The sequence below is a fragment of the Aspergillus aculeatus genome (genome assembly GCF_001890905.1).
Source record: "Aspergillus aculeatus ATCC 16872 unplaced genomic scaffold ASPACscaffold_13, whole genome shotgun sequence".
Taxonomy (NCBI): Eukaryota; Fungi; Ascomycota; class Eurotiomycetes; order Eurotiales; family Aspergillaceae; genus Aspergillus; species Aspergillus aculeatus.
In genome coordinates this window covers 847099-865782 of record NW_017962988.1, presented here as the reverse complement: position 1 = coordinate 865782, position 18684 = coordinate 847099, and the positions used below count along the sequence as shown (strand labels likewise).

At 50.3% G+C, this 18684-nt stretch overlaps 6 protein-coding genes across 6 annotated transcripts; 3 read left to right on the top strand and 3 right to left on the bottom strand.

Annotated features, from left to right (window-relative positions):
* The first annotated feature begins 2643 nt into the window (after window positions 1-2643).
* Window positions 2644-3417, top strand: ASPACDRAFT_1882268 (GFA family protein). Its single transcript, XM_020198280.1, has 2 exons — window positions 2644-2821; window positions 2889-3417. The coding sequence occupies exons 1-2, from the start codon at window positions 2696-2698 to the stop codon at window positions 3303-3305; spliced, it is 543 nt and encodes a 180-aa protein (XP_020054016.1). The 5' UTR covers window positions 2644-2695; the 3' UTR covers window positions 3306-3417.
* A 2531-nt stretch (window positions 3418-5948) lies between these two features.
* ASPACDRAFT_62654 (uncharacterized protein) lies at window positions 5949-7238 on the bottom strand (the record flags this gene model as incomplete). The annotated part of the gene is made up of 1 exon (XM_020203806.1): window positions 5949-7238. One exon carries the CDS (start codon window positions 7236-7238, stop codon window positions 5949-5951), a length of 1290 nt encoding a protein of 429 aa, XP_020054015.1.
* A 745-nt stretch (window positions 7239-7983) lies between these two features.
* On the top strand, window positions 7984-8837 carry ASPACDRAFT_45770 (uncharacterized protein; the record flags this gene model as incomplete). Its single annotated transcript, XM_020201672.1, has 2 exons — window positions 7984-8267; window positions 8342-8837. The coding sequence occupies 2 exons, from the start codon at window positions 7984-7986 to the stop codon at window positions 8835-8837; spliced, it is 780 nt and encodes a 259-aa protein (XP_020054014.1).
* A 1191-nt stretch (window positions 8838-10028) lies between these two features.
* ASPACDRAFT_45769 (uncharacterized protein) lies at window positions 10029-11277 on the top strand (the record flags this gene model as incomplete). Its single annotated transcript, XM_020201671.1, has 3 exons — window positions 10029-10652; window positions 10737-11115; window positions 11168-11277. The coding sequence occupies 3 exons, from the start codon at window positions 10029-10031 to the stop codon at window positions 11275-11277; spliced, it is 1113 nt and encodes a 370-aa protein (XP_020054013.1).
* A 2011-nt stretch (window positions 11278-13288) lies between these two features.
* Window positions 13289-14071, bottom strand: ASPACDRAFT_45768 (NYN domain-containing protein; the record flags this gene model as incomplete). Its single annotated transcript, XM_020201670.1, has 1 exon — window positions 13289-14071. The coding sequence occupies one exon, from the start codon at window positions 14069-14071 to the stop codon at window positions 13289-13291; it is 783 nt and encodes a 260-aa protein (XP_020054012.1).
* A 3037-nt stretch (window positions 14072-17108) lies between these two features.
* On the bottom strand, window positions 17109-17592 carry ASPACDRAFT_1858406 (uncharacterized protein; the record flags this gene model as incomplete). Its single annotated transcript, XM_020197608.1, has 2 exons — window positions 17562-17592; window positions 17109-17484 (listed from the first exon to the last, which is right to left on the bottom strand). A coding segment is annotated over exon 2 (177 nt), but the record flags the coding sequence as incomplete, so codon positions are not given.
* Between the last annotated feature and the right edge of the window lie 1092 nt (window positions 17593-18684).

The following is an 18684-nucleotide window of genomic DNA, read 5'->3' as shown; positions in this document are numbered from 1 at the left end:
AAATGGCAGAACAGATTGGCCTAGCGTCTGGCCTAGTGGCAGTGGCCACTTTCGCCTCTCAGTCCAGCGTCAGTCTCTATCAGATGGTCCAGAGCTACCAAGGCCTCCCTAAACGGGTACGCGATTTGAAGGAGGAATTGCAATTCCGGAATAAAGTTCCTGAAGGCCTTACGAGATACTCTCGTTCTAGAAGTAAGTTTGTCAGGAGACCATTCAGATTAGCTACTTCGGAAATATACACATAAACTCGTAAGACATCTTCAAATTAAGCTCCCTTGGACATATGTAATGCGCCCCAACGTGATTTCCGTTTAGATTACAATATTTAACCCCCCGCGCCGTGGAAAACGATATCAAGATCTTTTCCTAGACGAGCAGAGAGAAAAACAGAGGCCCTGCTCGCCACCCGATTGGTGTTCCAGGTCTTCCAGTCACTGGCAGGTACACACTCTTGACTAGTAGCTTTTGCATCTTTGATCTACTGTTGGACTTCTTTCTTGCTGATCTGTTTGGGGAATTGGATGTCAGTCAAGAGCCCGTCCAATACCTCCGTCGAACTTGCTGCAACAGGCAATGGTGCTCCTGCAGTTGTATAAATTATTCAAAATAAACGCATCCAACTTAAAGGATTTGCTTCGTCTGCAGACTCGTCAGCGGAATCAACGCAACCAGGGCAATCCGAGAAACCAACATTTTCTTCCCTGTTTCTTCGCTGCAAGGGAGAATGAACTCACGCAAACCTCAATACACATAATACCACTCTACCGCGCTCCTTTCTTCCAGCAATACACTTCTTTCCTTGTACATTTTTGAGCGCCACCCTACGTTAGGCTTGTTTATGGCTCTGAAACTCCTTTCCCCAGAGCTATACCTAATCTGTGATATGGTAGAGAGCCAGCCACTAGCCACTTCTCAAATGACTGAAAAGGCTGAGTGTAGCAAGGTTACGATCGTAAATCTTCGCAAAAACTTGCGGCATTCCGGGAGCTTCCACGCACCCCCAACTAGTAGAGGTCGGAAACGACCTGTGACCCCACTAATTGACGACGCGCTCTGCGACCACCTGTCAGAAGAACCGGACCTGTACCTTGATGAGATGGCTGTCTTCCCCTAGGTTGAGTCTTTCACTATGATCATACCCTGTAGCATCAGAAGAACCCTTCAGAAGAACCCTTGTCGTCAAAGGCTAGTCCAGAAAAATGGTTGGGCAGTATGCAAAGGAGCGTAGTGCCGATGGGCGAGAACTTTGTCTCCATAACTTGTCGGATCTTTAGTCGTATCATCTAGCTTACGTTGATGAGTCTGGATGTTGATAAGAGGGCTATAGTTAGGCGCACAGGCTGGTTACCACTTGGTGTGGCCCATTTACAGGAATCGCAATTTCTTGGCGCCCTGCGACATTGAATATTACCTGCGTACGCCCAGGAGGGCATCGGCCCCTCGCAAGTATTCCGCGGTTCATTCGACACCACATTGTTCGAAGAACTTCTGGCTCAGATTCTTCGGCACTAGGGACGATGGCCTCGAACTGAATCTGCTGTGGCCATCGAGAATGCGTCCTTCCATCATTCAGAACAGATTGCGCTGATGTGCGCGACGTGGGGGTTGACTAGCATATCTGCCGCCTTACTCATCAGAGTCGAATCCGATCGAGGAGTTTTTCGCTGAGCTGAAAAGCTTTACACTTTGCTAATGAATTTACGTAGGCGTGCTTATTACCTTCTCTCCGAATTCGAGCAGCGTTCCAATGACCCCCATGTGCTCATTATCTTTCGCACCTAGCAAGGGCCTCTATGCGAAAAGATCCCTAGATTCTGCCTTGATAGCTTCTATCGTAGCGTGGGAATTTGATTTGCGATCTATTGATATAAGTTGTCGCTCTGAACATATCATTCAATGTCACAATAATTACGAGGGGGTTATTTCTCATGGTAGACTGCTAAACTAGGTCCAGGTAACTAATATGACATGACACTATAATTTTAAAGACAGGGCGACATCATGTCCTCACGCTACTGAAATAACCTAGTTCGATAAGGCAAGATAAGGCATTTGATTTTCATGCTGTCAATGAAGGTTTCGCACGATATCTCTTTGGAAGCGGGCACTCGGCTAAAGACCATATTCATCTATAATCATCATTTTGCCACGTCAGTACCCAGCCCGTGAGGCCGTATTCGTGCGGCGTTGATACGATCATCTGTAGTGCCGATATACTATTGGCCGACATACCAAGGCTCACATATTAAACGCTTCGAAGGACCATGAGCCCTAATATCCGGAATTCTTTGCGAAGTATAGTTGCGCATTACTAATCGACCCGACCGGCTAATCGTGCGAGCCGTGATTGTCCCCGATGGAATCACAGACTGTCATAGCGCTTACAAATCAATAGATCCAATGTGCTTTCCGGGGACTAATTGAGGGATATTGAATATCTTACAGATTATGCAGACGTGAGCCTGGCCCAGGAATTAGATTTCCAAGCCTTCGATTACCAACCACGTTTGGCTGGCGAGCGCTGGAATCAGCAAGTGGCTAAAAATGACGCCGATAAGACTAGAATAATACCGGAATTGGTTCTCGCAAATATATAAAGCCTGTTCTGTAGCCGCAAGGTCCTCATGCTTTATGCATTCGAGAATCTTATCGTCTTTTCATACTGTTATCAAGAGGCCACAGAACTAAAGAAAGCATGGCATCTCCCACCATTGACAAGTCAAAGCCATATTTTCCTCTCGCTGGTGGCGCTGATGATGGCTGGTCTACCGAGGATGAAGCGACAGCCACATGCTTTTGTGGTGCGGTGCAACTGTCATTCGTAAGTTTCGAGATCCCGAGCCTACTCTCCTTATTGTGCTTCTCTAATAACGGCTCCAAACCCCTAGCCAACCCAAGGACCTGGCTACCTTGGCTCTTTCGTCTGTAACTGCTCCGACTGCCATAAGCTTACTGCCTCAGTGCACGCAACCAACTTCACGGTCTATGACACGCACCTAAAACACCTGCGAGGTCGCGACAACTTGAAGACATATAGCCAGTCGCGCACTGTGTTCGTCAAAACTCCTGGCAAGGACAACACCATGACCAATTACTTCTGTTCCACATGCGGCTCGCTTATGTACCGCGTTGGTGCGGCTTTCCCGGGCATGAGTATCTTGCGTGTTGGGAGTGTGGATGATTTCTCTTTGTACGAGACGAAGCTAAGACCCACCATGGAGCAGTTTACGAAAGACCGCGTGGCCTGGAAGGCTCCCACGGAAGGAGCCAAGCAGTTTGTGGAAGATGGCCTGCATGTACAGTAGAAGTCGAAGTTGCAATCAGCTACCAGACCAAGCCCTTTTTTTAAACATATTCTGCATGAGTCTCATGCCAGCCATTGTCAACCATAGGGAGAAAAAAGATCTATCATAAGGCTCAATTACAATCTGGTTGATGGAACTAATTTATAAATAGTGATCAATCACTGCGTCCTGAAAACATGCATTGCGTGGTCTTGATGTGTCTCAAGAGTCGCAGTAGTGACGGAACATGAAGGATTTGAAAACCAACAGTCTCTGTCTTTGATATGCGCAGGAACCATAAATCCGACTTGCCAGCCATACCTGAACATGGCTGTATGACTTGGCCGCTATGTGCATAGAAATTTGGCAAAGCGCTAGGCTCGAAGCTAGACACCTGGTGGGAATACTAGGCGCTGGTCTTTACGAGGATAGGGCGGATGCTCTAAACATTCTGATTTGATAATAAATAATAAAGCGAGGCAACCATCACGGCGTGATTCCAAGCATAATGTGATTCAGGGCTATAATGCGGGGTGAACGTGGCATGAATTGATTGGGTTTTTGAGTGGTTCAAACGTGGGCGCCAAATATGGGTGCTGTTGAGCCTCAACCCCGCATTGCAAGATATCTCTATGAGAACGGAAGATATCGGGACGGTAGCCTTGATATTTGCAGTTTCCAATCAACTAGAGCAATGCGCAAAATGTCTACACCAATTAAAACATATTTTCCGAGTCGCTAAGCAAGAGGTTAATCTGCTCGCAGATGAGGTGTCCGCTTGCCAGAGCCTTTTCGGAATTTTTAGGCATATCAGTCATCCGCTAGAAAACCGCGTGATGCAGTTGGCTCGCACACAGAGCTTAGAGAAGATTCTCAATTCTTAAGCAACTTTCGCCTTTGGCCAGATTAACCAGATTGTGATGAAGCTTGAGCGATTGATAAAAGATACCAATGCTTGTGGTTTTGACATATTTGTTGCAAAACTTCGATGACGTTCAACAAAAGACGAAGTCCAGGTTCCGCTTATTATGCAGAATAGTTTGAAACTAAGTTTTGACAGCCTTTCTCATTTTCCTCCCACTGGTGAGGTGACGCGATGAAAGCCTGCCGTGTAGATGAGGAGGCGACCTCGGCGAGCAATGAATGACGAACTTGACCTGAACAAGCGCTCGTCACATTTGTGGATCGACATAAGCATGAGAAGAGTACTTACTGGAGCTAAGCGATTGGTGATAAGCCAGGAGAGATCGGTTATACTTCAGACTGACACCCAGCTCATCCCAAGCGCGCAGAGTACTCGCAAGCTCTATAAAGCATTCGATAATTTCCCCAAACTCCGCGCACAACCCTCCCGGATCTCATCGACCAGGAGCTCCAAGGGCCAGGTGGTTATGATTCAAGTGCAGGGAGGCGCAATTGGCCATCATCATCACATTTCCGATTGTCTCCCAGCGAAGGCGTTCCCCGCCTATGCCGCGGCGAAGGTCATAGGGCGATACGGACTCGGCGACAGGCATTGGATAGTAAGTCCCGCAGAAAAGGTCAATCCCAAGGTTGAGCCGGTCGGCCCATACGGTCGAGGTTGCGAAGCTGATGCCACAGGAGATCCCACTATGGTCGTAGGACCGGTGCCGGAATGATAGAGGGGTAAGTGAAGTCATAGGTGTGGAGGATAAGGCTTTGCAGCCCATGCAAACCCTTGCGGACGAATTCCACTACCTCGAGTCCTAGGGCGACGAATTCCAGATTGAGTGGGCAGAGATGAACCGGATTTAACAAGTCTTCGTCTTCTGGACCATAAGAGTTTGCCTTCTGTTGTCCACTGTTTGGAGCACGGCCGGCAGCAACAGGCGAGCTGTCAGCGCTCACTGGCGCTGGAGCGGCCGAGGATAATGGTGGGGAGTCCGCCACCGAACCGACAGGTCGGGTTTCTCTTGCTGCGCGCGCAGAAGCGGAGACACAGGGCCGCTGCTTCTGGGCGCAACGGGCGCAACTAGGCAGTGAAGGGTCGCATTTGACCTTGAGCCTGCGACACGCTTCGCACAATTGCCATTTGCCGTTACGTCGAGACGGCGCTGGTGGCATGATATTGTTGACTGTCTTTGGATGAGCGAGTCACAACAAGTTGTGTTGAGTCGGTTAGTCCGGAGTACCTTATACGGAACGAAATTCTGATACGGCTGAAGTTGGGCGTTACGTGAGCGCCAAAAGAGGCAGGTATCTTTCCTGTCCACGGTCACGGTGACCCATTCTCGCGATACAGTAACCTTAATCATTCGATTATCCCACCTTTGAAGTGTGGTGAAGATGGACCTTGTCTAGAATGCCTGTAGCCTGACGAATGAGCTACAAACACACCCTCCCTAACCTCCTATATTTCCTCGATCGCAATCGGATTTCGTAATATAGCTAGCCTGCTTCAGAGCTTCGACCACCGTCGTTGGCAAAAGGGCGTTCTCCAAATCATCCAACATGCCTTCGTCAACTTTCACCAACCTCGGAACTAGCAAGGTGACAGTGATCACACATCTGACCTGAATCTTCCCCTGGAACGCCTGAAATCTACTTATCGCGATGTCAAGCCTCATGCGTATTAGAGTGAGCAACAGGTAGCAAGAACCTCTGACAACGCCATGAAAGATCCGACACCAGCCAATCGCCCCCTCATGTCTTCGACAGATCTATCCTCACAATTTCCTGAAGGAGTGGCAGCGCAATCTCCATGCCCGCGCCCTGGAAGATCTCCCGAAAGCGTCGAATGATCCACTTTCGGGCCGAATCTGCGGTGGCGGGCGATTTCCCGACCATGTAGAGACACCAAATCAGAATGTATGCACCCGACACGCTGGCTCTCGGGCTCAGGTCCCCTGCATAGGGCTGAGATGGGTTCGCAGGCGGGGCCACGATCCCCAGCGCCTGCGGTACGGTGGCCAGGATATCCTCGCCAACGCGGGAGAGGATTCCGAGTGTCTCGTGCAGTTGCCGACGGCGCAAACGGACTTGTGCAGCCGGAGCGGCGGGGCTCAGCGTGAGCATCTTCTTCAAAAGGTAGCATATAATCTCGCAGACGATCATTTGGATGCTGCGCGCGTTGTTCCAGGCTCGAATCGCCCACGGGTTGAGGTAGATGTCGACGCGACCGTTGTAAATAGTGTCGGGATCACTGCCTACCCATCCCGCTTCCTCCGCGGTGGTGGCATAAAACGGTTCTTGGACGGCGAGGGTCGCCATCGCGATTTCAAAGTCCCGCTCCAGTACCAACGCGGCGCTTAAGAGACCGGGGAACTGAGTTGTGCCTGTGGTCTCCATCACCTGCCATAACAGGTCCACACACCGGGTGGCCAGCACCCCTATCTCCCAGACAGCGTTGGGGGCGCCCACGTGCTTGGCGGCCTCGTCCTGGAGAGCACGCATATCCGCCGGAAACGGTCGGTTGGTGCGGGTGCAGGCGGCTATAATGTCGGTGCGGACCTGCGTGAAGAGGAGCAGGGCGGTCGGGTTGCCGCCAGCGAATTGGTCCTTGCCGCGGAGGACGGTCAGCGCGGCAGCCCCCTGCACGTGACGCATCCACGCGTCAAAGCCCGAGAAGTGCTCGAAAACACCCAGGGAGATGACGGCCATCAGCGTGCTGTCCTTGACCGACTCGACGGGCGAGGCCAGGGCGGCGTTGACGCTCCGAATGGCCTCCGCGTACTTGATGCGGGCTTGGCGCACCAGTTCCGGCTGATGATGGGAGTTCGCCAGCGTCACCAGGCCGACGGCGGCCAGGCTGGCGACCAGGGTCGGCTGGTCGTCATTGGCGCCCAGAGTGGCCGGGATATAGTTGAGGTATCCACGCGAGGGGCTGTGGTCGCCGGTGACAAAATGGTGCAGGAAGGCGTTGACGCCCACCTGGTCCATGCTCGGACACAGTGAGGGCAGGGGGGGTGGGGGCGACAGGGGGCTGTGTGTCATCGCGGTCGAGGCTGCCTGACACTGCGATCGCTGGATGGTTTGTTTGGTCTGATCGCGGAAGACTAGGTCCCATTGATCTCGATAACCGGGACATTCTTCCCGCAGTCGAATACATTGCCCGCAATGGGGGCGCTGTTTGTCGCACTGTTCGGGGATAGGTAGTCAGCGCCCCTGAACCACGGAAAGACCGAATAGAATGTTACCCACACGTCGTTTGACGGCTCGGCAGTTGCCACAACTTTTGGAGACTCGTGGACCAGACATCTTGTGCGGAAATTAAAATTAAATCTGTGTGAATCCTGAATCCTTCATTCAGCACGAGAAAGTGCCTGGGTCCTGCGGCAGGGGCATCGGTGGCATGTAGAGAGTGAATTGGCAGGTGGGGTGGGGGTGGAGAGAGACACCCGCTGGAGAGGGAGCAACCGAGATCGGCGAAGGCCAAGAGATTTCAATTTCCTTGGTCATTTATTTTGTGGTTTGGAAAGCGGGCCGCGGGACCCACTGTCTTGCCGTCAGCACTAGTCCTCTTACAGTAGGCGAGATGCTCTACCATTCATAGTCCTTCAACAACTTCAAAGTTTTAGGGCTGTGTTTGCCCAAACATATAAGCCTCAACAGCATTTAGAAACATAAATACTACCTCGCTTCTGCTCCTTCTTCTTCTCTGCTGTATCCCAGTTCAAATCTGCTTGACTATCGACAAACACCACTTTCCAGTTGCTGCTTCTGTCCCTTATCATCTACAATGGGCACCGTTACCTACCGCGACGGGATCGCTATCCTACAGCTCATCGTCTTCCCAATCATTCTTGTGGCTGCCATCTTTATCTGGAAACGTACGGGCTGGCGCATCGGCAGCAAAATCTGGCGGTTCGCAGTCACGCTCTCCCTCATCCGAATTGCCGGCAGCATTGCGTCACTCTTGACCATCAGTCATGATTCCTACAACGTCGAGGTCGCCGTAGCGGTGTGCGAGCTCATCGGCATTGCTCCTCTGCTACTCACCTATGTTGGTCTGTTGAGACAAATGTAAGTGCCAACGATAAATCAAATATGCCTACGACTGCATGTTCTGGGACAAGCTAACCACAATGAAACACCAGCGACACGCAACAAAGTCTTCCTCCCCGCTTCCTCAACATTGTGGGCCTCGTCTGCATCATTGGCCTGATTCTCGGCATTGCAGGGGTCAGCAGTGCGGATGACAACGGCGGCTACCACGCGAACAGCATCGTCAAGGCATCTATGGGCATCTTCCTCGCTATCTTCGTTCTCATCGTAGCGATCGGCGCGTGGCTCTTCCTGCATCTTCGCCCCACCATGCGGGCTTTCCAGCGAAAGCTCTTTCTTGCGATCGCCTGCTCCTGCCCCCTACTCATTGTCCGCCTGGTTTACTCGGCAATGGGGGACTACACGACCGACACCCGGTTCATGGTGCTGGTGGGCAGCCCCACCATCTATCTATGCATGGACGTGCTGGAGGAGATTTTTGCCATGCTCATCACTATGGTTCTGGGGGTTTCGGCAGTGTTGGAGAAGGACTTTGTGCAGTTGAGTCCGACTGAGAGACCCGCAAACGGGAAGTTGGAAGTGGTCTAAGTGCTTTTGTTTCAGTTGAATAGAGGATCTGTTTCAAGGCTCCTTGCAATCTGGTGTATTGTGCTTATAGTTTTTGTCAATCAAGTGGGAATCTTTATAGAATCATGACCTGCGTGGCAGAAACGTAATCTCTTGCATATTGGAAATTGTCATTGAAGGGTGTAGACGCCTTACGCCAAAACTCTCTTTGGTGCTCTCTTCCTTCCTGGTCAAGTAGAGCCTGTTGTATTTGGCATAGAAACAGCTATGGAATATTGCGTTTAACAAAAAGTGAGTTCGAGCCGCTTCCAGAGCTCCAATACGACGAAAGGGTAGGTCATCTCAAGACCCCACAAAAGGCTCCTTGGAAGATTTAGTAGCTTTGAGGCTGTGCGCCAACGTCGATCATTACCTTCGACATGGAACAAGCATGTCGATTGACCGACAGGATTGACATGTTCCGGGCGTGCTTGGTACTGGGGCAGCGTACCCACTGTGGGGGCCCAAGTGGCTGTGGTTGGCTCGCCCGGTTGTGCTGCGAAGTTCTCCGCTTATCATCCCGTCATGAAGCCTGGAGCTGAGCCTCGAGACTAAGGCCCGAAAGGGTAATCGAGATGTTCAGCCAATCAACTGATGGAGCGAAGCTACTCATGTAAACATGCAATACCGATCGGTGCAGGTACCTTAGTAGCTTGGAGGTCTTCATGATCATGGATGTACCCGCAACTCAGCCTCATCCTCCAAATTGCCCTAACCACGCAATTCCGGTCACGCCGAGCACGCTCTCAACCATGTATAAAGTTCAGCTTGAGCTTGGGCTTCCCAGTGGGTTCCATCGAAGCAAATAGGCCTGTTCTCCTTCTGCTCAAACATGAGATTAACATTCTCAACTCGTGCGATCCTGGAGTTGTGCACGCTTCTTCCTCATAGCCATTCAAGCCCTCTCCTACATCACCGTCCAAGAGCTCTCGTTGAGAATCTCGATGTAGTTCGCTTTGAGGGGACAGTCACGAACAATGTCGAGTCGTTCCTGAATATCCGTACTGGCCAGGACACCTCTGGTCCTCACCAATTCGCCGCCACCTGCCCGCAACCACAACAGACGGTTTCCACTATGCCCCTGTTTGACAAATCACCACCATGTCGGAGGACTGTCCCACTCTCTGAGTCAACCGACCAGCCAACACCCTATCTTCCCCCAAGCTTCCCGTCATGGTCTGGATCTATGGGGGAGGGGGCTCATTCGGGCAGATCTACGACTCAGCCAACGACCCGACAGGTCTCGTGACCGGCGCTGACCAGAAGGGCTTCCCTATCATCTACGTTGCCATGAATTACCGCGTCGTGATCTTCGGGTTTGCTGCCTCTCCCGCGCTCGCGGCCAGCGACTCCCTGAATCTAGGGTTGTTGTCACGGCATACGGCGGTCGGGGAAAGAAAGCACCCTTCCAACCCGCCATCATGGAATCGGGGCAGCCCAATGGGCGATCCAGGAACAGCCGGCAATAAGTCTTCGGTGCATACCGCACAATTGACCAAGCTGGTCAATTGCACCGGGACAGCCAGCATAGCGGAGTGCAATGACTACGCACGTTGCCCTTGCAGCAACTCAACGCAACGGCCGTCGCGTACGAGGAGGCCGTCGGCGGTGACTCGGGCATGGATGTCCTTCATCTCCAACTCCCCGTCCAGCTTCATTCCTGACAGACCCTGTCAGCACCTAGCCACCGGCCAGTTCTCCCGCAACATCGATACCCTTGGCGGCTGGAACGAGAATGACGGCTCATTCTCCACCCTGCCTACCCTCGCCTCCGACACGCAGGTGGCCTTGTTCCTGGTAGTCGAGTATCCCGCCCTGTCTGCCACCCGTTTATAGCAAGCTCTAGCCCTGTATCCCGTCTCTGATTTCGCGGGACTTTAGAACATCTTGGCGCAGTACTTTCGCGCGAGCCGAATGAAGCGCGACACCGAATTCTCCTGTCCCGCGCTCTACACCGCGCAGATGACTGCGCGGTACGCCACCGTGCCCACCGCCACGAACTGTCTGTTCGCCTTCAACCAAACGCTCTTCCGATCCTGGTACGCGGCCACCAGTAGCTCCGACCTCGGGGTCTCGCACTTCAGCGACATTCCCTACGTCTTCAACCAGGCGCAGAGCAGTCCGCGATACGCCCCGTACGCCACGCTGGCCGATGGCCTCCTTTCCTCAGAGATGAGCGGCAGCTGGGCGGCCTTTGCAGCATTCGGGTCTCCCTCGCATGGCAATGGCACGATTGCTGGCTGGACGGGCCTAACCAACGGTTCTATCCCTTCTTTGTCTGCGCCTCCCTCCATGAGGCGAACCGGACCGAGAGCAGTTCCCCGTTCAGATTATCGGTGGTCCGGACAGTGGGGTTCGGGAAAGCGGGCAGAATGTCATCCGGGGCGGGTACGAGGGCCTGGCCGCTCGATGTGCGTTTTAGACTTCTCGCGAGGTGGTCGAGGCATCATAGGTTTGAACCAACCGCTCAGGGACACTGTTATGAGCTAGAAGATGTTTCATGTGTACCAATATTTAGTCACAACATGTAGAAAATATGAGATGTCGCTAGTTATGACCATTTAGCAGGACGCATCCGTGTTTAGTGGTCTAGCCGGGCTATCCTCTCTCTCGCAGCCCCAAGTCTTTCCCACCAACCCACGTCACATAGTCCAGGTCTGTTCACAGTCCGCCAATAAACCAGGGCACTTTAACACTCGCGTGGGTGCTTCTACTACTGCTGCCAGCCAGCGACCAAGTACACTACCTTCAATACCAGACTTTCCACCCACGCCTGCCAATGTTACCTGATAGGATGTGGCCCGTCCTCTACGAGGTCGATCTGCACCGACTCCCTTTCATCAAGGAGTCCATGACCCTACAGGTGAGCCGTCGGCCTGGTCGAAGACTATAATCTAGGAGCTAAGTATTCTTGAAAATGGGATAAATGGTAGTTTCGTTTGATTTTCTGCAATGTTTCAGGGGCTGGATTGTGTAAAGATAGCACAGCCGCCCGCGCCGCGACTGGGTAAGGGTGGAGGAGGGCTTTCGAGAGTAGCGTCATAGGTAGTGGATAGAAGCAAGCCATGCATCCCTTCTTGTGAAGTACAACCTGGCGATTTCGTTGCTCCGTGCAAGTCGGGAATTTGGATGATATGGATGAGTGATCGATTCAGGTAATACGTGAGTCTTCTGGCAGCGAGGCCAACTCCATGGCGTTGCGGGCTGTGAACAGCCTGACCCGGCAGTGATGCCGGAGCAGGTTCACGGACAACAAACGACGTCACCGATGAGAGGATCCATGGCTGCTATTCCGCATCATAGAAAAATACGGGCTGCGACATGTTTTGTGAATGTGGGGAGACGCCATGTATGAATTATGTTCTCGATAACATTACGTTATTTCAGACATAGGTACAAGCAATGCTAGCCTATGTATGAGTACAGAACGCTTGCACGACACACGGTGAACGAGTTTATCGATCACTAGAGCAAATTAATTCTCGCTGCACCCAATATAGGCCATAGCTACATTGCCTTCATAAGAAGATCAGAATTCCGATATCAGCTCGATGTTGGTTTTATAAGAGATAAAATTTCTAGAGCGACCTAGCTGCTTTCTGAGTAAAAGTCTAGTTGACTAAGTAAGCATCGCAGGAAGTGGAAGCGTTGTTAGCCTCACCTTAAATGTGCAAATAAGGCTCAGGAGCCACCTCAGCTCCTCTGGAACAGGCATAGGTTCGTTACGGGAATGAAGAGCATCGCATTTTTGATAGCACCAGGCTAAAGCCTTAGGGTCTTCTTTAAAAAACAAAAGCTGGTGCCTGCATTCGCGTAGGGCTAGCTGCGGTTCTAGGTAATATAACACGGTCAAGATTTTACAGTAGTTGATTGATGCGCTGAACTTCTTAATACTACTTGGACGAGTGGGCTTGTTTTCGTCCATATGTATTACACACAGGCATTCACCAGATAGCATTCTTCTCTCCTTGCCTAGTTGCGGTTAGTGCTTCCTCTCAATTCTCTGGTTTCGCCAGTGTTATCAAACGTGTTTGAATAATGATACCGGGAACTTAGGAAGTGCTTCTCACCGCAAGGACGCGAATCGCGCTTTAGGTAGAAGATACTCTGGGTATAACTAATGCGTTTGAGCTTATTATAACGCACTACCTTGCCCCAAACAAACTATAGTCACCGGAGGTGTTCTAGATGCTCACTTTGATACTGGAAAGGCAGGGGACGCGGCTGAGAACCGGTCACCATTATTCTTTTTTTTGGAATCCCAATGTTATACATTCAAAAGTACAGAGAAACATTGGGTACTATAGCACAAAGGGAAACGCAATTTTTGAGGGATATTAAAGCCCAGGTATAAGCGCTATCGCCACGGCATATATATCAATTGTGCCCCCTTTAACATCAAGAATAAACTAGTCTCATCGTGATACCGAGCTTTATTTTCTACTACAGTTTTTGGACTTGCGACGTTTATCGCGCACGTATATGACCGTAGATGTCTTTTTCGGATTGGACCGGCGGGTGGTTTCAAACAAGGAAGAGGCTGCAATCAAATCACTGAGCTTATGAAATCCATGGCTGCGAGAGTCAAAGTCGGGATACTTTTTGGTAAGAAGATTACCGACATCCGAGAGTCTGGCCCATCCATCGTCATCAGATGCTGCTTCAACGGTCGTTCGTAACTGAGTTGCTAGGTGTTGGTCGTTTGTCGCTTGCTGAGCCCGCGAAGAGCTACCGGACTCAGCATTGCTAGCAGCGTGCGGGGCAAGCTCATCAAGATGCACCAGATTCTCGGTGTAGATGAATTTATCACAAGCGGTAACAAAGGGCTTGGGCGTTTTTTGCTCGCCGAATCCATAGACCACGAGGCCTGATTCGCGGATACGAGCGGCTAGCCGGGTGAAGTCACTGTCACTAGAGACAAGGCAAAACCCATCATAGCGACCAGAGTATAGAAGATCCATCGCGTCTATGATCATGGCCGAGTCGGTTGCATTCTTACCGTGAGTATAGGCAAACTGCTGTATTGGTTGAATTGAATGTCTCAGGAGCCTGTCCTTCCAACCCTTCAGATTGGAACTGCTCCAGTCTCCATACGCCCGTTTCACATGCGCTGTGCCGTATTTCAAAATTTCTGCGAGAAGAAAATCGCTGCTGAAGACTCCGGCATTGTCCGCATCAATAAGGACAGCGAGTTTAGCAATATTATCACTAGGCATCCTAAATGAATAGCTTAGAAATGCTCGAGTATATGTCAGACTTCGAAATAACATTCTGAGGCTTGCGGCAATTTTATATGAATATACTTTGACAAACCGTACGTTATGACGACAGTCTATGTCATTGAATGCCCAGGGCCATGGGTACTTTACCGCTCTGGGTTCCTGTTTCGAGCATTATCGGGATATGAAGCACTATAAGACTAAGCCCATACAACTCCCACTCTCTCCCTTCTCTTCCACGTTTAGGAGCTTGTTTGAAATTCAAATTGATACATGCTTTGAGTACTAGCAGACAGTCGAGGAAAAGGAAGTTTTAATAGCCTGGATTAGCGGTGTTTCCTCACCCAATGAAAAGTATCTAAGCCTTTGCCTCTTGGAAGCTGCATGAGATCACAGGTATCGAATCAGCGAGCAACTGGTGGCATAACTATCGAGGTCATCGTGTGTGTGAAGCTTAGGTAATGGTTGCACTGGCGGCCTCAGGACTGGATCTAGGCCCTATATCCTATCTGCCCGGCAGATGGCGATGTAACATTCCTGTCCTTGGTAGTCATAGGGTGAACGGCATGGCAAGCGTCGTCACGGATGACCTTCGATTCTTGAACTGCTTATCAGCACAAGAGGGGGCTTCCGATTCCTGCAAGCTATTAACCTTGTCAGCCTTGGCCTCAGAACTCGAGACACTGATTCTTGTATTTAGTGCATAAACCGCCTTTCTCTTGCTACGTCTCCTGTTGCAGCTTCAGATTGATATGCAAACAACAGTCAATTCAGTCATGAACTTTGAGTTCAAAGAATAATCAGAAAACCTGTCCGGGCCATCGCTCATGATCGAGTATATAATATTCTGTGGTGACATAAGTGTCCAACTTCGTGAGCCTTGACGTACATCACTACCCCATCTTTCATCAAATTAGGAGGAAGCGTGGGTCAGGCAGTCCTTGATGCAATAATAAGAAAAGGCGTTATAGAATCACGGCTGTGTCAGTGCGGAACTCGAGATTTAAAAGATCGGGAGTATGTAACCCTGTAGTCGAAAAAGGATGAGGGTATAAGCACGGATATGTGCCTCATCTCATTTTTCTCCGTATACAGCCCTAACATTTTCCCTATTCCCTTGCATTCATGCAGTAGTACAACATACCGGGACTGATTAGACCAATTGGACGCGAGCCCGATTGAGTCGGTGGCGGCGGTCGAGGCCCTGCCACATTCCTGATGTCAGGATGCGTGCGTATGCACTTGGCTGGTTGAATATTTGAAGGATACTGACGATCGTATGCTTACGCTTCGGGTAATAGCTCCCTAGGCAAGACACCTTCCACCTACAAGCTTGGACAGTACCTCGTGGCTACCAGGGCTGATAAATTTCTCGCCCCTCCCAACGCCTCCAACCCCACTCCTCACCAAACCTATCTAGACCTTCCAGGCGGAACCGCTTGCAGCCGATTACTTGAAATGCTTGCAGAAGCTTGATACATCTTCGAGAGCTTGACGCACCTTCTCGTGCTGGTTGAGCTTTCTACACCTGGCTCTTCTGCCACCAGGAGTCGTAATTCTAGTGGCAAGTCTGCAAGACCAATGCTCGCAAAGCACAGTACGAGACTGGTTTTCCAGTGGCTTTTGGTTAAAGAAAGAGGCTTACTGGGAAAGTCAATTGTCGAAAAGCTCACAGGGCGAAGGCTTCGCAGGTCAAACAGCACCAGAGTCAAGACCGTGGTTAACCTGCCGGTTTATCTGAAAGTTGCCAGTACCGTTTATATCTCTTCTAGGCGAGCCGACAAGCCGGACCCACCGAAACCCAAGTGCATTCGAAACCGTTGGATAAGACTCCTTTTCATCTTCAGAGGGAAAGAAGCAGTGCCTCATGATTATAGCCATGTGTCCACAATGGACCCGGCGGCAAAGATCAACTCGTCCTGGTATGGCAAAATTCTTTGCGCATTAAGGCAGAGAATAGCAAGTACTATAGTAGCCCAGCTGCGTAGGGGTCTACGGTTTTGACGGTCCGATAGGGCGGCTTCGGAGACCGAAAGTGACGTGCGTCAAATGAGACAGGCGTACTAGATAGCAGCAGCAAGATGAGTATATAGGTGTTTACTTGTCAGTTTACTAAGTCCTGAACAGAGAGATAAAAATGATGCAAAAAGATTGCGCTATTTGGATCACGTGCTCGAGCCAGAGGTTCAAGCGTCGTCGTCATGAAGTGGAGCTCGTAGTGCGCGTCTTCTCCATTTTAATATGCCCGAGGTAAACGCCTCTTCCAAGGCGAAACCCGTGTGTTGATTTTGACCTGCGTCAACGATCGTGGTCCGGCATCGCAAAAAACTTCGCTTCGAGGCACAATCTACCATAATAAGGTATTTTAAGAATAATAATCATATTCATTGAATCTCGGCACGCAAAATTACTCCACGGATAGTCAATACCACTTTAAACGCCGCTGTCAATTTTTGTGGCTCCGCTGGCAGTCACACTGCTCGTTGAATCTTTTTTTTTTCGCTTCTTCCATCTACTCTGTGACACATTTGACATAATTCCAGACCGAGACATGCATAGTCTTATCTCACCATGGACATCTTTTAGCTAGCCCGACACCTTTCTCGCTGGTCTGAGAAGCCATACCTAATATCCTCTTTATGGCTTTGCCCCAAAGTTAGCCGCGAATCAAACCTTGCTGAGCTGAATCATATGAGAATAAAACCTACCGCTCGCTAAGAACGCGGAGGACCCTACTGGTAGTTAATAGTGTGCTAGGAACCATAAAGATTAGAGGCTACTTGTCGGACCTGGGATAGAGGCTTGTCAGTCGAAGCACGCACACACACACACACACATACACAATATCCGCAACAACAATGGTCGGTAAAAGAGATGAATGAGCAGAGAGCAACATCTGATAAACAACCGCATTTCCATACTGTCATAAACTCGTCGGCGATTGGGCCCAGTTTACTGTATAGCTGTTGAGATGTGTTAGCAAAGCTCAGCACCCAGATGGCCGCAGGTGTCAGGAGAACATCTTGGTTCATACAATCTGATAGCTATTGTCCGAGAAGCCGGCGTACTGCTGAAGGGAATCATCGTCACTTGGTAGGTTCTCCGTCGCCTGGATGACTCCGGCCTGCGTGCGAAATGTGGCCAGAATCAAGCAGAAGTCATCGTCGACCAGGAGGTCTCGTGGGCTCGAGAAATCTGCGTCTCGAGGCATGGCGGAGATCAAGCTTGCCGGATGGAGATTGCGATACGTATCTTGATTGATCAGGTCATAGTTCAGTCAAGTAGCTTGGAGTCTATGACGAAGAATCGTGCAAGCATGACATATCTGCTTTCGGTTGCAGCTTGAGTCTAGATCCGCGCCTGATAACAACGACATCGCTTTGCGAATCAGTATATTAAATGGTGGGGACCTTTGGAGAATATCAGTATTGACGGGTTGGGGTGCAGACTCTCGAGGGCGTAAATGGGGAACCATCGCATCACTAACATTAAATCCGCGGTTTGTCCAACGCGCAGGTTTATATTGTCCGGTAAGACCAATGATTGTCTGACCCACAGAATGCCGACTACAAGGTAAAACATGTCACTCCAATGCCAAACAAGATTCTTATGCCTACCTCAATGCTATGAGGGAGTTGAAGTCTTCTGGTCAGCGTGGTGGATAGTGGCTGTATTGAAGCTTGGCTTAGCTGCTGTCTAGCTGTGTCGGCCAGGGAAAAGATTCGGTACTCATCTCTGTTTATAATGTTCTTTCACAACAGCATCTTGGATAAACAGGTGGTCGATGACCGTAGTGTCCAGCAATAGTCACGTAGTCTCATAGTAAACAGCCTACGGGGTATGTATTCGCATCGAGATTGTGACTGGATCGTCGATGCTGAGGGATCTACCCTCATTTGGTCTTAATGTAAACTAGTTAACTTAGCAGCGCTTGCTTTATCTAAGCCCTTTCGTCTTAGTCATGCATCTCGTTGTATAATGTGCTTGGTGGTATAAGTATTTGTTTTGCCTACCTCAGATGTATGCGTGGACAGGAAGTGCTGGGATCGTGTACTGTGCATCAGCGCCCTGAGCTGCGAGACTGCTGACATGACCACGTACAGTATACAAATCAGAACAGCCAGCTTTAACGTGGGACCTTACCGGTCCGCGGCAGTTGCATGGCCGTTCAACAGTCGCTACTGAAGGGATGGAAATAGGCAAGGCAACAAGACTACTACAAGAATACAGATACAAGTTCCTGGAATCATCATACTCGTGAGCTTACAGTAAGCAAGTCTTCAGATTAAATGAAGGATCAAATCCTAACCGCCTAGCTAGTCTGGCCGAAGGAAGAGCTGGTCCACAGACAGGGGATGATAAGGCAGGTCGTGTCCGATAAGGCCTGTGATTCATGATCCATAATCCACCCTGGTCCGAGCGTTGCCGAGATCATAATCATTAGTGAGCCAGTAACAAGGCATTTCGTTATCCAGGGTGGATTGAGAGGATCTCGACAGGGTCTTGCCACGATCCATGACGCGAGGCTCTTGTCGAGTGGAAGTATACGAGAGTGTGTTATTTCTCGGGACGAATCATTGTGGTTGCACCCACTTCAAGGGTCATTTCAT

Bases quoted from the DNA above. Each gene is read 5' to 3' on its own strand.
- ASPACDRAFT_1882268 (XM_020198280.1), top strand. From the start codon at position 2,696: ATGGCATCTCCCACCATTGACAAGTCAAAGCCATATTTTCCTCTCGCT. The intron at 2,822-2,888 runs GTAAGTTTCGAG...CCAAACCCCTAG, and splicing joins GTGCGGTGCAACTGTCATTC to CCAACCCAAGGACCTGGCTA.